This window comes from Sciurus vulgaris (genome assembly GCF_902686455.1).
Source record: "Sciurus vulgaris genome assembly, chromosome: 2".
Classification (NCBI taxonomy): domain Eukaryota; kingdom Metazoa; phylum Chordata; class Mammalia; order Rodentia; family Sciuridae; genus Sciurus; species Sciurus vulgaris.
The window spans coordinates 12,144,255-12,157,260 of record NC_136462.1 but is presented as its reverse complement, the minus strand read 5'-3'; the positions used below and the strand labels follow the sequence as shown (position 1 = coordinate 12,157,260).

At 33.1% G+C, this 13,006-nt stretch overlaps 1 protein-coding gene across 9 annotated transcripts in view; it reads left to right on the top strand.

The window, feature by feature from the left end:
• Window positions 1-13,006, top strand: part of PPP4R4 (protein phosphatase 4 regulatory subunit 4) — a 104,561-nt gene that overhangs the window by 23,914 nt on the left and 67,641 nt on the right. For all 9 annotated transcript variants that reach the window (XR_013762054.1, XR_013762055.1, XR_013762056.1 and 6 more), the window contains exon 3: window positions 7,841-7,943. Coding sequence is in view for 6 of the 9 variants with exons in the window: in XM_079128637.1 (XP_078984763.1) it covers window positions 7,841-7,943 (103 nt within the window). In the remaining 3 variants the exon portion in view is untranslated. The remainder of the gene's footprint in view (window positions 1-7,840; window positions 7,944-13,006) is intronic.

Below are 13,006 nucleotides of genomic sequence, written 5' to 3'. Positions count from 1 at the left end.
TTGCCAGACTAACAGAAGCAGTGAGTGCCTGCTGTCCAGTACCCGACGGACCTTCTGCTTCATCTGGGCAAACTGCTGCTGTACACTTGGTTCACTTCATTTCTGTAGCTTAAAATGGGTGGTTCCTCAGGCTGGCTCTTGCTTTTTCTCTTTTCTTTTCCTTTCCTTTCCTGTCCTGTCCTGTCCTTTATTTTCCCCTTCCTCCCTCCCGTCCTTCCTCGGCCCTTCTACCATGATGACTCTGAATATTTGGTCCCCAGCAGTTTTTGATTTCTGTAATTTTACACAAATGAATCATTCAGTAGTATGTATTCTTTTTAGTATGGCTTCTTTCATTCATTGTAATTATTTGAAATTCATGTTTTTGTGTGTATCAGTAGTTAATTCCTTTTCATTGCTGATAGCATTGCATTGTAAGGAGTTATTAGAGTTTGATCAACTGTATACTTGCTAAACATTTGGATTGTTTGCAGTTTTTGTCTATTTCAAGCAAAGTTGCTGTGAGTACTCAGTGTTCAAGTGTTTGAGTGGATGTATGCTTTCTTCCTTTGGGTAATGTTTAAGAGTTGAATGTCTGGGTTGTTTGGTAGGTGTATATGTCATCTTTTAAGACATTGTCACACTTTTTTATTCATTAGTAGTATATGAAAGAGCTTGTTTCTCATTGTCCCTGCCAGCATTTGGTGTATTTAGTCTTTACAATTTTATTTATTCTAATGAATGTGTTGTGGTACCTTATTTTGGTTATAATTTGAATCCACTTAAAAATTTTGTTAATCATTTTTAATTGTTTATTTACCATCTGTATTTTTTTTTTTTTTGCCAGAGAAGCAAGGGCTATATATTCAAAGCATAAAGTAGAACACTGTTACATTCTAGCGATGTCAGATTGTATTTTTTGATGAAGTGTAAAATCTTTTGTCCTATTTTTTGTTGGATCTTCTTCTTATTAAAGAATTCCTTATGTAGTCCATCTACAAGTTTTTTGCTGGATATATGTTTGCAAATACTTTATACCAGCCTATGACTTGCCTTTTCATTTTTGTAATAGTGCTTTTAAAAAGCAAACAATTTAAATTCTCAAGAAGTTTAGTTGATTTTTTTTCTTTTCTACTTTTGCTTTTTGCATCTGTTTTAAGAAATCTTTGTCAAACCCAAACTCACTAGGGTTTTTTGTAGTTTTCCTTTAGAAGTTTAACAGTATTGGTTCTCTAGGCAGAGATTCATTTTATTTGCATATGGCACTTGAGCTGTCCACCCCTGCCCCCGCGCTCAATTTGTTGAAAAAGATCATTTTCTTATTGAATTGTCTTGTCATCTTTGTCAAAATGCAAATGCCCTTTACATTAGGATCTATTTCTGGGTTCACAATTCTTTTCCATTGATCTGTATGCCAGTACCAAACTATCTTATTATAACTCTGTAATAGATCGTGAAATCAAATATTTTTAGTGCTCCTTCATTCTTCTTTAATTTTGTTTTATTATTTATCCTTTGCATTTTCATATAAATTTTAGAACAAGTTTATTAATTTTTATAAAAAGTCTTCTTGGGGCACATTGAATCTTTATTTCAGTTTGGGTGATTGACATCATAATGGTACTGAGTCTTTAATCCTTGAGTGTATAATATCTCTCCATTTATTTAGGTCTTTTTAATTTCTCTCAAATGTTCTATGGTTTTTGGTCTATAGATACTGAACGTATTTTCCCCAATTTCCAAATATGTTTCATATTTGTATGTTAATACAAACTAGATTATTTTAAAATCATAATTTATGATTTTTTCTATTATATAGAATTACAGTTAACTTTTACATATTGATCTTGTATTCTGCTGCACTGCTAAATTTACTTATTAGTTCTACTAGCTGTTTGTAGGTTTAGGCTTTTTGTTATAGACAACTATGCTTTCTATGAATAAAGACAATTTAACTCTTCCTATCTCTTATGTAAGCTTTTTACTGCTTTTCTTTGCTTTATTGCTTTGACTGAGACCGCCAACACAAAGTTGAATAGAAGAGATAAATGGTGAACGACCTTGTTCCTGATAGGGGGAATGTGTTCATTTTTCTGCCATTAAGCATGATGTTAGATACAAGATTTTCATAGATACTATTTATATGATTTAAGAAGTTCCGTCTTATTTCTGTTTTGCTGAGAGTTTTAAATCGTAAATAAATGTTCGATCTATCAAATTTATCTATTGAGACAGTCACATCTTTTTAAAATTTTTATTAACATTGGTTGATTTTTTTAAAAAAAATTAACTTTTCATTTTGAGAAAATTATATATTCATATACAGTTGTAAGAAATAATACAGAGAAGTCCATGTACCCTTTAGCAAGTTTCCCCTTATAGTAACCTCTTGAAAAAACAGCAGTACAATATCACAGGATACTGATATATAAGATTTCCACTATCATAGGATTTCTCATGTTACATTTTTATAGGCACACTTATTTCCCTCTTGACTCTATACCCCTCCTTAACTCCTAGAAACCATTCCTACAATTTTTTTATTTCAAAAATGTTATATAAATGGAATCATACAATATGTAGCTTTTTGTGATTGGTATTTTTTTTCTTCACTGAGCATAATTCTTTAGAGAGCCATATAGATCATTGCACATATTAATGGTTTGTTCTTTTTTAATGCTGAGTAGCATTCCCTGGTATAGTTGGTTTAACTTTTCACCCATTTAAGGACATATGGTTGTTTACACTTTTTAATTATTAAAATAAAGGTCTGTAAACACTCATTCACATTTTTTTTAATGGAACAGTAAGTTTTCATTTCTTTGGAATAAATGTCCAAGAGTATGTTGTATGCAATTTTTTAAGAAACTGCCAAACTGTATTCCAAAGTGGCTGTACCAGTTTACATTCTCACCAGCGGTGAATTAAGTGATCCCGACTACTTTGCTTTTGGTGGTGTCATCATTTTTATTTTGATCAAGCTAATAAGTGTGTAGTGATAGTTCATTGTTTTATTTGAGTGTGCCTAATAGTTAATTATATCTAGTATATTTTACTGTGTTTATTTGTACTCTGTATATCATCTTCATTCATCTCTCTTTGTGCTTTTTGCCCATTTTCTAATTGAATTGTGTTTTATTACTGTTGGTCTTTGAGAGTTCTTTATATAGTTTAGATACTAGTCCTTGGTCAAACATGTAATTTGCAAATGTTTTCTCTCAGCCTGTTGCTTATCTTTTCATTCTCTTAAAGGGTCTTTCATAGTGCAAAAGTTTTAAGTTTTGATAAAGTCCAACTTAACAGTTTTTCCTTTTATAAATCATGTGAAAGTTTAAGAACTCTTCACCTAGCTCTAGATCCTAGGTGATTTTCTCTAAAAAATTCAGAATTTTGGGCTGGGGAGATAGCTCAGCTGGTAGAGTGCTTGCCTCGTAAGCACAAGGCCCTGAGTTCGATCCCCAGTACCGCAAAAAAAAAAAAAAAAAAAAAAAAAAAAAAAAAAAATCAGAGTTTTATATTAACAATAATTTTGAGTTAGGATAAGGCTTTTAGGTCAAGGCTTGTCTTTTTTATTTCTTTTTAAAATGTGTGTGGATACCCGCTTGCTCCAGAACCATTTGCTCAAAAGATTGTCTTGTCTCTGTTGATTTACTTTTCTGTTGACTTATGGGTCTTTCCCCGGACCAGTATGGTACAGTCTTGGTTACTATAGCTGTGGAATACATTTTGGGAGGACAGTTTCCTCCACTTCATTCTTCTTTTTCAAAATTGTTTTAGCTATTCTTAACTTTGCCTTTCTGAATACATTTTAGAAAAATATTACCTATATTTCCCAAAAATCTTGTTGGGATTTTGATATAAATTGTGTTAAGCCTACATACCAATTGGGGGAGAATTGACCTATTTATTATGTTGAGTTTTCCAATTCACTAGCAGAGCATGTCTCTCATTGTTTAAAATAACCTTTGATTTCTTTCATCAATGTTTTGTAATTTTCAGTACACAAGTACACATTTTGTTGGTATATTTTTTGAGTGACTGTAAATGATGCCAGATTTGTAATTTCAGTGCACACATATTGAATTTTGGCAAATATTTTTCTTCTTTGAAATGATCACGTGTTTTTTTTTTCTTCTTTAGCCTGTTAATATGATGGACTACACTGATTTTGAATCTCTTGAATAATTCCCATTTGACCATGGTGTGTAATTATTCCATTTATATAATACTGTATTTTATGTGCTAATATTTTGTTAGGGATTTTTTCATCTATATTCATGAGGATATTGCTCTATATTTTGTTGTTGTCTTTGCCTGGTTTTGGTTGTCATACTAGCTTCTTCAAATGATTTAGGAAGTGTTCCCTCTTCTTCTGTTTTCTGGACTTTTCCAGAAAGACTATAGAATGGTGTTAATTTTTCAATAAATATTTAGTTAAAATTTCCAGTGAAACTATCTAGGCCTGAAGGGTTTTTTTTTAGTAGTCTGAAAATATGAATTCTGCCATTTAATAGTTGTAGGTTATTCAGTTATCTCTTTTATATTGGGTGAGTTGTGGAAGTTTGTGTTTTTTTGAGGAATTAGTTCATTTTCTAAGTCATCAAATTTGCGTGTGTAGAATAATTTGTAGCATTTACTTATTACCCTTTTGTTTCTGTAGGATCTGTAGTGTTGTCCCCTGGTTCAATTCTGATAGTGGTAATTTGTGTCTTCTCTTGTTTTTGTTATTCTTGCTAGAGGATAGTCAATTTCTTGATAATTTAAAACAATGAGGTCTTTGTTTTACTCCCTTTCTCTATTATTTTCTGTTCTTATTCTCAATAATTTCTGCTCTTTATTGTTTCTTTTTACATTGTGATTATTTACTCTTTTAGGTTTTTGAGGTAGAAAGCTAGATTATTGATATGAAATTTCTCCTGTTTTATAATGTGTGCATTTAGGAATATAAATTTCCTTCTCTTCACTGCATTAGCTATATCCCACAGATCTTGATATGTTCTATTTTCATTTTCATTCACTTCAACATTTTAAAAAATATTCCTTGAGGCTCCTTCTTTAACCCTCTTGGAGTATGTAGAAGTGTGTTGTTTTATTTCCATGAGTTTTATGTTACCTTCTTTCACTGATTTCTAGTTTGATTTCATTGTGGTAAGAGAAAACTCATGATTTTAATTTTTAAAAATCTGTTGAAGTGGGCTGGGGAGATAGCTCAGTCGGTAGAGTGCTTGCCTTGCAAGCACAAGGCCCTGGGTTCGATCCCCAGCCCTGCAAAAAACAAAAAAAACAAACAAACAAAAAATCTGTTGAAGTTTGTTTTATGGTTCAGAATGTGGTTTTTCTTGATATATGTTCTTTGGATTTTTAAATGAAATGTGTACTCTATTGGTAGGTGTTCTGTTAATGTCTATTAGCTCTTGTTGGTTGGTGGGATTATTGAACCCTTATATGTCCTTGCTGATTTTATGTGTAGTTTCACTATACAGAGAGATGGGTGTTAAAATCTCCACCTGTGCTTGTTTGTCTGTTCCTCCTTCCCATTCTGTCTTTTTGCTTCACATATTTTGCCACCCTCGGACTGCTCTGTCTCTTGGTGTATTGTCCCTTTTATTATTAGGTAATGTCCCTGTCTGTTCCTGGTGGTTTTCTTGTCTCAGAGGATTTCTTTTTCTGCTACTGATATAGCCACTTCTTTCTTTTAATTCACATTTCCATAATATAGCCTTTACCTGCTGATATTATTTGAAATGAGCTTCTTATAGGCTGCATATTGTTGAGTCATGTTTTAAAATTCACTTACCAATACCCTGCCTTTTAATTTATGTATTTAGCCCATTTATATTGAATGTAATTGTTGATATTTTATGGCTAAAGTTTGCCATTTAATTTTTTTGTTTCTGTTCACTTCGTTATGTTTATGATTTCTTCTTCTTCTTGTTTTCTTGTTCTTTCTGTGAAGGGTTTCATCTTCACATTATGATGTATTAAAGATCGCATTCCTTTTTTTTCCTGTCTAGAAGTTAGTGAATAGAATTTACTGAATATTCAATATTAAATATTTCTGACATCTGTTTATCCACTTAGCTATCTATTTACCCCTTCTTTCAAGAGATGTTTACTAAACTTGCACCCTGGGTCAGGCATTGTTATATTGAGATAATTTTTTTTCAGGCACTTCTCTTTTTGTTCTTTAGTAGTGTATTTAATTCCTGTGATTACTGCAACAAATTACCACAGACTGGGTAGCCTAAAACAACAGAATACATTTCCTCATAGTTCTGTAGACAAGAAGTCTGAAATTAAGAAATCAGCTGAGCCCTTGGGAGAATCTATCCTTGGCCTCTCCAATTCCTTGTTGGTGTCAGCATACCTGATATGTGGTTCCATTCCTCCCATCTCTGGGTCTGTGATCAGATTCCATTCCCCTGTTCTGTCTTCTTCTCCGAGTGACTTTTTATTTTGTGGTGTTGGGGATTGAACCCAGGGTTTTGCATATGCTAGGCAAGTACTCTACCACTGAGCTATATCCCCAGCCCACCTCTGGGTGACTCTTTTACGGATGTTTGTGTTTTTGGATTTAGGGCTGACACAGATGATCCAGGATGATCTCTTCATGTCAAGGTCATTTCTAAAATTAAGAAAAAATTCACAGGCTCCAGGGTTAGGAGTATAGACATCTTTTAGGGGACCCTGATTTGATCCACTACAAGTAGCATTTTTACTATGCCACTTTAAGTACCCTCTTTTGGTTCTCTCCCCATCTTGGAATGGTCCCCAATTTCATGACTTCTCTTTTTCTGTCTTAATTTTGTCTAGTAAAATATTTCCTTAGAAAATGGTGAGAACAATGAAAAGATTATTGTGTCCTGTATTTCACAACCCATCATGTTGCAACAGGGAGAAAGACTTCTTTGCAGCAGGGTGGCTTCATTTAGAATCAGAGCATACTTCTTAAGAACAGATCTTATAAAACTAAGCCAGAAACATATTACTTTAAGAAACTATTTTTAGAAACATGTATTAAAAGTCTTATGTACCTCTGAAACTACAAAGAGTTCCATTTCAAGAGAAGAAAAAAAACTTTTAAATGAGTGAATATATCATTAATAATTCATATTTAAATTGGTATCAATTAAGAATAGGTAGAATTTCCCTCTGAGGCCATTTACTAGCATCTGTTTGATAAACATTTCAAATGCTTACGGAACATTTGTTACTTATGTGGTATCTTTAAAAACAAATATTATTTTGCAGTTCATAAAAATGGTTTTTTAGAGGATCTGAACACTTTGAAGGCATTTGGCCCACTAGAGTATCACATTGATTATTTTGATAAAACCTTAATGAATGTTATGTCAAAAAAGGTATTGTGTAATCAGAACCTACTGACCATGAAGAAAAAAGAAGTTTCTAGAAAGTCATGGAGCCAGTCTAATGTAACAAGTAATTTCATTATAGTAAAAGTAAGTTGCATATTTTGTTATAGTTGATTTTACTCGTTCCTATGATGATTATTTTACCAAAATAAAATTTTACCATTTGCATATGTATTTTTGTAAAGTACAGTCAACTGGCAAGGAAGAAAGGAAGTTTCATTTTAAAGTGAATTTTAATAGTAGACTCAAGACTTCAGGACTTAAAATGTGTATAAACAGAATATTATTTTAGTACAGTCATAATATCTTCATGTATTTCATTTACTTAATGAAATTTTATTTTTGATATTTCTAAATTTCAATGATGTGCTTAAAACTTTGTAGGAAATCATTAAAAGTAATCATTTTTCAAATGAATCCCTTCTTTTTATAATTATAAATCAAAAAGCTTATAATTATAAATTTAACATTGGTGTTTTCTTTGTAAGTGCTGGTCAAGATATTCAAGGAACAAGTGTGATTGCAAATCTTCCATTTTTGATGCGACAGAATGCTACTGAGACACTTCGGAGAGTCTTGCCAAAAGTCAGAGTAAGTTGGTATGAAATAAGATTTCAGTTTCCTAATTTTTCAACAGTAGTGTGTTGTGGGAGAAATTTTTGGTGCTTTGATGGCTGATCTTTTTTATCTAGTAAGTGAGGAAAGGAAGGATTGCTTTATACATTTTGAACTACAGGAAGACATTTAGGGAGATTTGTTATAAAGATTTCTTCACAAGCTGTTTTTTCATTAGAAACATTATAAAGTTAGCTTTTTAATAGCTCAAAAATCTTATTCTTATAAGATCATAAATATTTTATATTTTGTTGACTAAACCTATATTAATATGTTAATTTATATTTACATAGCATTGATGATTTAATGATTTTCCTAATAAGGTCCTATGGTAATTGAAGAATCATCAAATGAAGGTTGAATTATAACTGACAAGACTAAAATTTTGGTTTTATGTTTGTTTTAGTGCTTTCTAAACTCCTTCAGAATTAGCTTTCCTGCTATGAATATAAAATGTTTGCTCTATCAAACTTTTCTTCTGATTACATATTTATTGTTATATTAAATATTTAATCATTCACACTTATGATTTATTTGCACCTATGTGCAAAGACTCTTCTTTATAAGAACTTGAAACTATAAAGCAGACAATAGTCTTTGTGTCCTTCAGAAGCTTGCCTACTCATGGGGTCAGGGAGGTTACATGGCAACGGAGATAATGCTTTGCTAATGGCAAGTTTTGTATACTTTCCTTTGACTTTTCATTTGGTTATAATTTTTTTCTTAAATTTTGTACTGATTTACATATGCTTAAAATACTGTAATCATGTGTGTGTCCTCAGGTTTTCTTTTTAGGCAGATCTGGCATGATTTCAGTTCCTGGGGTTTTAGATCAGGAATGGAATGTGTCATTTTTATAAGATACCTACATATGTATGTAGGCGATATGAATTTTTTATTGGTTAGAGTGGTGAATGCTTAGTTTGGTATTGCATGTCATTCACATGTGAATCAGGCTTTTTCATATCTATTTTTCCCCCAGAATAATGCCATGATTTCAAAGGAATTCTACCTATACAGACCAGGTTTATTTTCATATTCAATTTCAGTGATATTAACTGACCTAAGACTATTAGCAGGGAACCTGGAAATGCCAGTTAAACAACAGTAGAAAGGAACAGATGTTCAAGTCCTCTTGATTATGGAGCTAATATAAGTAAGCAAATAAGATTTAAAGCCAGAAATATTAAGTAAGCTGCAGATTCTATGTTGAGTTGGCTAAATCTGTTCCACAGAGAGCATGTTGAAAGTCCAATGCTGTATAAAGCAAGAATAAAGGATGAAAGATACAGAGTAGTGACCTTTAGCAGTCTCTAAATTATTTTGCCAAAATTATTTTGCCTATGGCCTCATAATAAAGGCAGTTATGTAACAATTATCAGGAAGCATTAATTTTATGAGAATGTATAAAGAGCATACACTTGAATATGTGAGGCCCTGGGTTAAACCAAAAAGTAAAGCAAAAAGAATATACATTCGTACTATATTTATAGGAAGTATCAGCTGTATCTTCTGAAACTATAAGGCATACCTGAGTTGTGAAAGATACCATTTTATTAAGGTCCTGAAATAATTGAAAGCAATCCATAATACAGAGGATTAACTGATTAAATGCATACAAAGAAAATGTATACTAATGCATTTGTATTAAGAAATCTTTATTGCTAAACGTTTGCCTTCTTTAATCAATAACAACCATTTATTAGTACCCTCATTTATCGTACCCTAAACTAAATTTGAAAGAGATTTAAAAAAAAAAAAAAGTAAAAAAATGTCTCAGATTAGATTCCGTGTCAGAAGGACCTAAAAACTATGAAAAAGAATTAAAGAATCCGGACACAGAATAGAGCATTGTGTGATTCTGACTTTATGTAAAAATGAATGAAACAAACGAGAAGGGCTTTATAGGGGAATCCAACAATCCTTTGATGGAGTGTTTCACGTGTAATGGAGATGGCCACACATTTGATCAGCCCCATTTCAAATGATGAAACCTATACTTATATGCAAAGTGTTTTAAATCATTGCATTGAGAGACTGTGAAGACTTACTGCTCTCCTGGTTAGCATGCTCTTTGGGTTGGCCCTCTTTCTGTGAGTGCTTACTTTCCAGTGGTGAAACCATGACAGAAATCCTGTAGCCACTTTATTCACCTTGCCATGGCCACAATTTCTTAGTTAATTTTATGAAAAAAATTAATCTTGTCTCCCAAAGTGAGCATTTAGTAATAATGATGTTCTTATTCATTCATAAATATTTACTGAGTGCTTCCCGAGGGGCAGGCACTGTTCTAAGCATTGGGGAAATAAAGAGGGATGAAAGACAGATGAGGAACTTATCCCCAAGAAGGCTGAAGTACAGAAAGGAAACACACTTTTAACAAATAAACAAAAGGTATAATTGCCATTTGTGATAAGGGCTTTGAGTGTAAAGAACAGGAGACAGTGATATAAAATAGCAGGGCTACCTGCTTTACTAGAAGGTCTTTGAAAGCCTCTTTGATGAGCCAAAAACTGAAGGAATGTGGAGAGCAGCCTTTAAGAGTCAGGAATGAGTAGTCCAGATCTGGAGAGCAGCAGGTAGCCTGAGGTTCAAGAGCTTGATGGAACTGGGAGAGGCAGGTGTGGCTGGAGCTAGTGGGTGGGGATGGGATATGACTGGAGAAGAGGTCAGAGCATGTTGGAATTAGTTTTTTATTTTTAGGACTGTGGAAGGCCATTGAAGGCTTCAAGCAGGATAGTGACTTAATCCCACTTAATGGTTTACTGTGATCATTTTGGTTCCTGTGTGGAGAGTGGATTGGAATGGGACAAGTAGAAAGCTTCACCACTGGTCCTTATGTTTGGTGGTGGCTTGGATTAAGATGACTTGTTAGGACAATAGTGTGAGCTCATACCTGAGATACATTTACTGAAGTTGAGTGACTTCATAATGGCTTGGATTCAGGAAGTGAGGGATGGCTTCCAGATTTCTGACGAGTATATGATGATCCTGCTGTTTTGAGTATCTTAGTTAATAATCTATTAAGTCCACGAGGAAAAATAATCTAAGTACTTACTAGTTCTGGTCTTCTATAAATGATTTACTTTGAGAGAGTATAAAAATATCAATGATAAACAGTTTTTATGCAAGAAGTAATCATTTCATGATTCATTTGTGACAGAAGTATGTGCAGTTTTGAGAGCTCACCCTTACCTTGTCTTTACCTTAAAAATCATCAGATAAAATAACACTGGAGATTTTGCTGGCTTTTTGTGTTTTAAAATTTCACCAGTGATATTTTTGTTTTGTTGAATTTGCCTTTAATCCTTATGATACTGTTCTAACTGAAAATGGATTTTAAAAAATAGGCTGCTGTTTTCACAGTTTTTGAGATGTAGTAATTTAACATTAAAAAGAAAATGGCAGAAGCAGTTAGGATTGGAATTGAACTAATTCCATTGTACTTCTATGGTTTACTTTCTAAATTGTATCCAGAGTGGACAATGAGTGATTAGGTCATCATTCATCGTGGTATGTAATTTAACCCTAGGGTATTTTTGCAAAAGAAATAAATTTTCTGTGGTCTTTGATTGTTTTAATTATTTCCCCAGAATATATTAAATTGAAGTTTTAGTTTTTAGATTTTGACATTTGATTTGAACTTCTGACGTCTGGAAATTTAAAGAATTTGATTGTCAAGATAAATTTCTTTCTTCTTTTTTTTTTTTAGTCTTACATATTGGTGCTTTAATTAATTTTTATGGGAAAGATTGGCTACTGGAAATAGGTTTGTTGGGTCAAAAGATGAGTACATTCTTAATTGTAAAAGACACTAGTTGTGTGTATTTTTTAAAGTAGGACTACAAATGGTGATTGTCAAGATAAATTGCTAAAATACTGTAGTGTTTTATAAAATTTTAAATGATGATATAATTATACCAATAGCATAGGTGACTTCTTTATAATGCATTACAGAAACAAGTTTCTACCTGTTGAGTTATTAAATTCATTTTCTTGTTTTTCCACTTAGGTTTTGGTTTCCAATCTATATGTCATATAAAACACTACAGTAGAAAATATGCAATGTCATGTATAAATAAAATAACTACCGCAACTAGTTATTGAGCTCTTTCTTTTGACTGGACTCTGTCAAACTTGCTATACAATTTTATCTCTGAATCCTAGTATTATGGTTTAGATATGGTGTTCCCCCAAAAGCTCATATGTGAGACAATGCAAGTAAGGTTTGGAGAAACAATTAGGTTATAGACTTAACTTAATTAGTGAATTAACCCCCCTGAAAGGGATTAACTGAGTGGTAACTGAAGTGGTAGGTGTGGCTGTGGGAGGTGGGAATTTGGCGTGACTTTGAGGTATATATTTTGTATCTGAAGAATGGAGTCTCTCTCTGCTTCCTGGATCACCATGTGAGCTGCTTCCCTCTGCCACACTCTTCCTCCTTGATGTTCTGCCTCACCTTGAGCCTCAAGGAATGAAGCCAGCCTTCTGTGGACCTCTAAGCCTTCTAAGACCTCTGAAATTGCGAGCCCTCATATAAACTTTTCCTCCCCTAAAATTGTTCTGGTCATATTTTTAGTCATAGCAGCAAAAAAGCTGCCTAAAACACCTGCAGTGGATCTATAGCTATTACTTGATAGAGGAAGAAATAACTTGCCCAAAGCAAAAAGCTACCAAGTGGTATAACTAGGTTTGAACAAGAAGCCTGGCTCCTGAACCTTCCTTTTAACTAGTGTTCAGCCTCCTCATTAGTTGATCATGATTGTAGCAGATCTGTGTTCGATTTCACTTCTCACAGCTTCGTCATCTCTCATCTGATTACTGCAGTAGCCTGCCTCTTTGCCTCCTATTGCTCCCTGTTGCCCTTCCACCCAGAGAGATTTTTTAATGCATCAGTCAGCCCTTATCACCATCATGCATGAGTTACTTATGGGGTGTGGTAAGTAGTAATAATGCTCCCACATCCCCAGATATGAGATTATATTCCCTGGAAACTATGAATATTACCTTATTTGGAAGAACGGTCTTTTCAGATATGG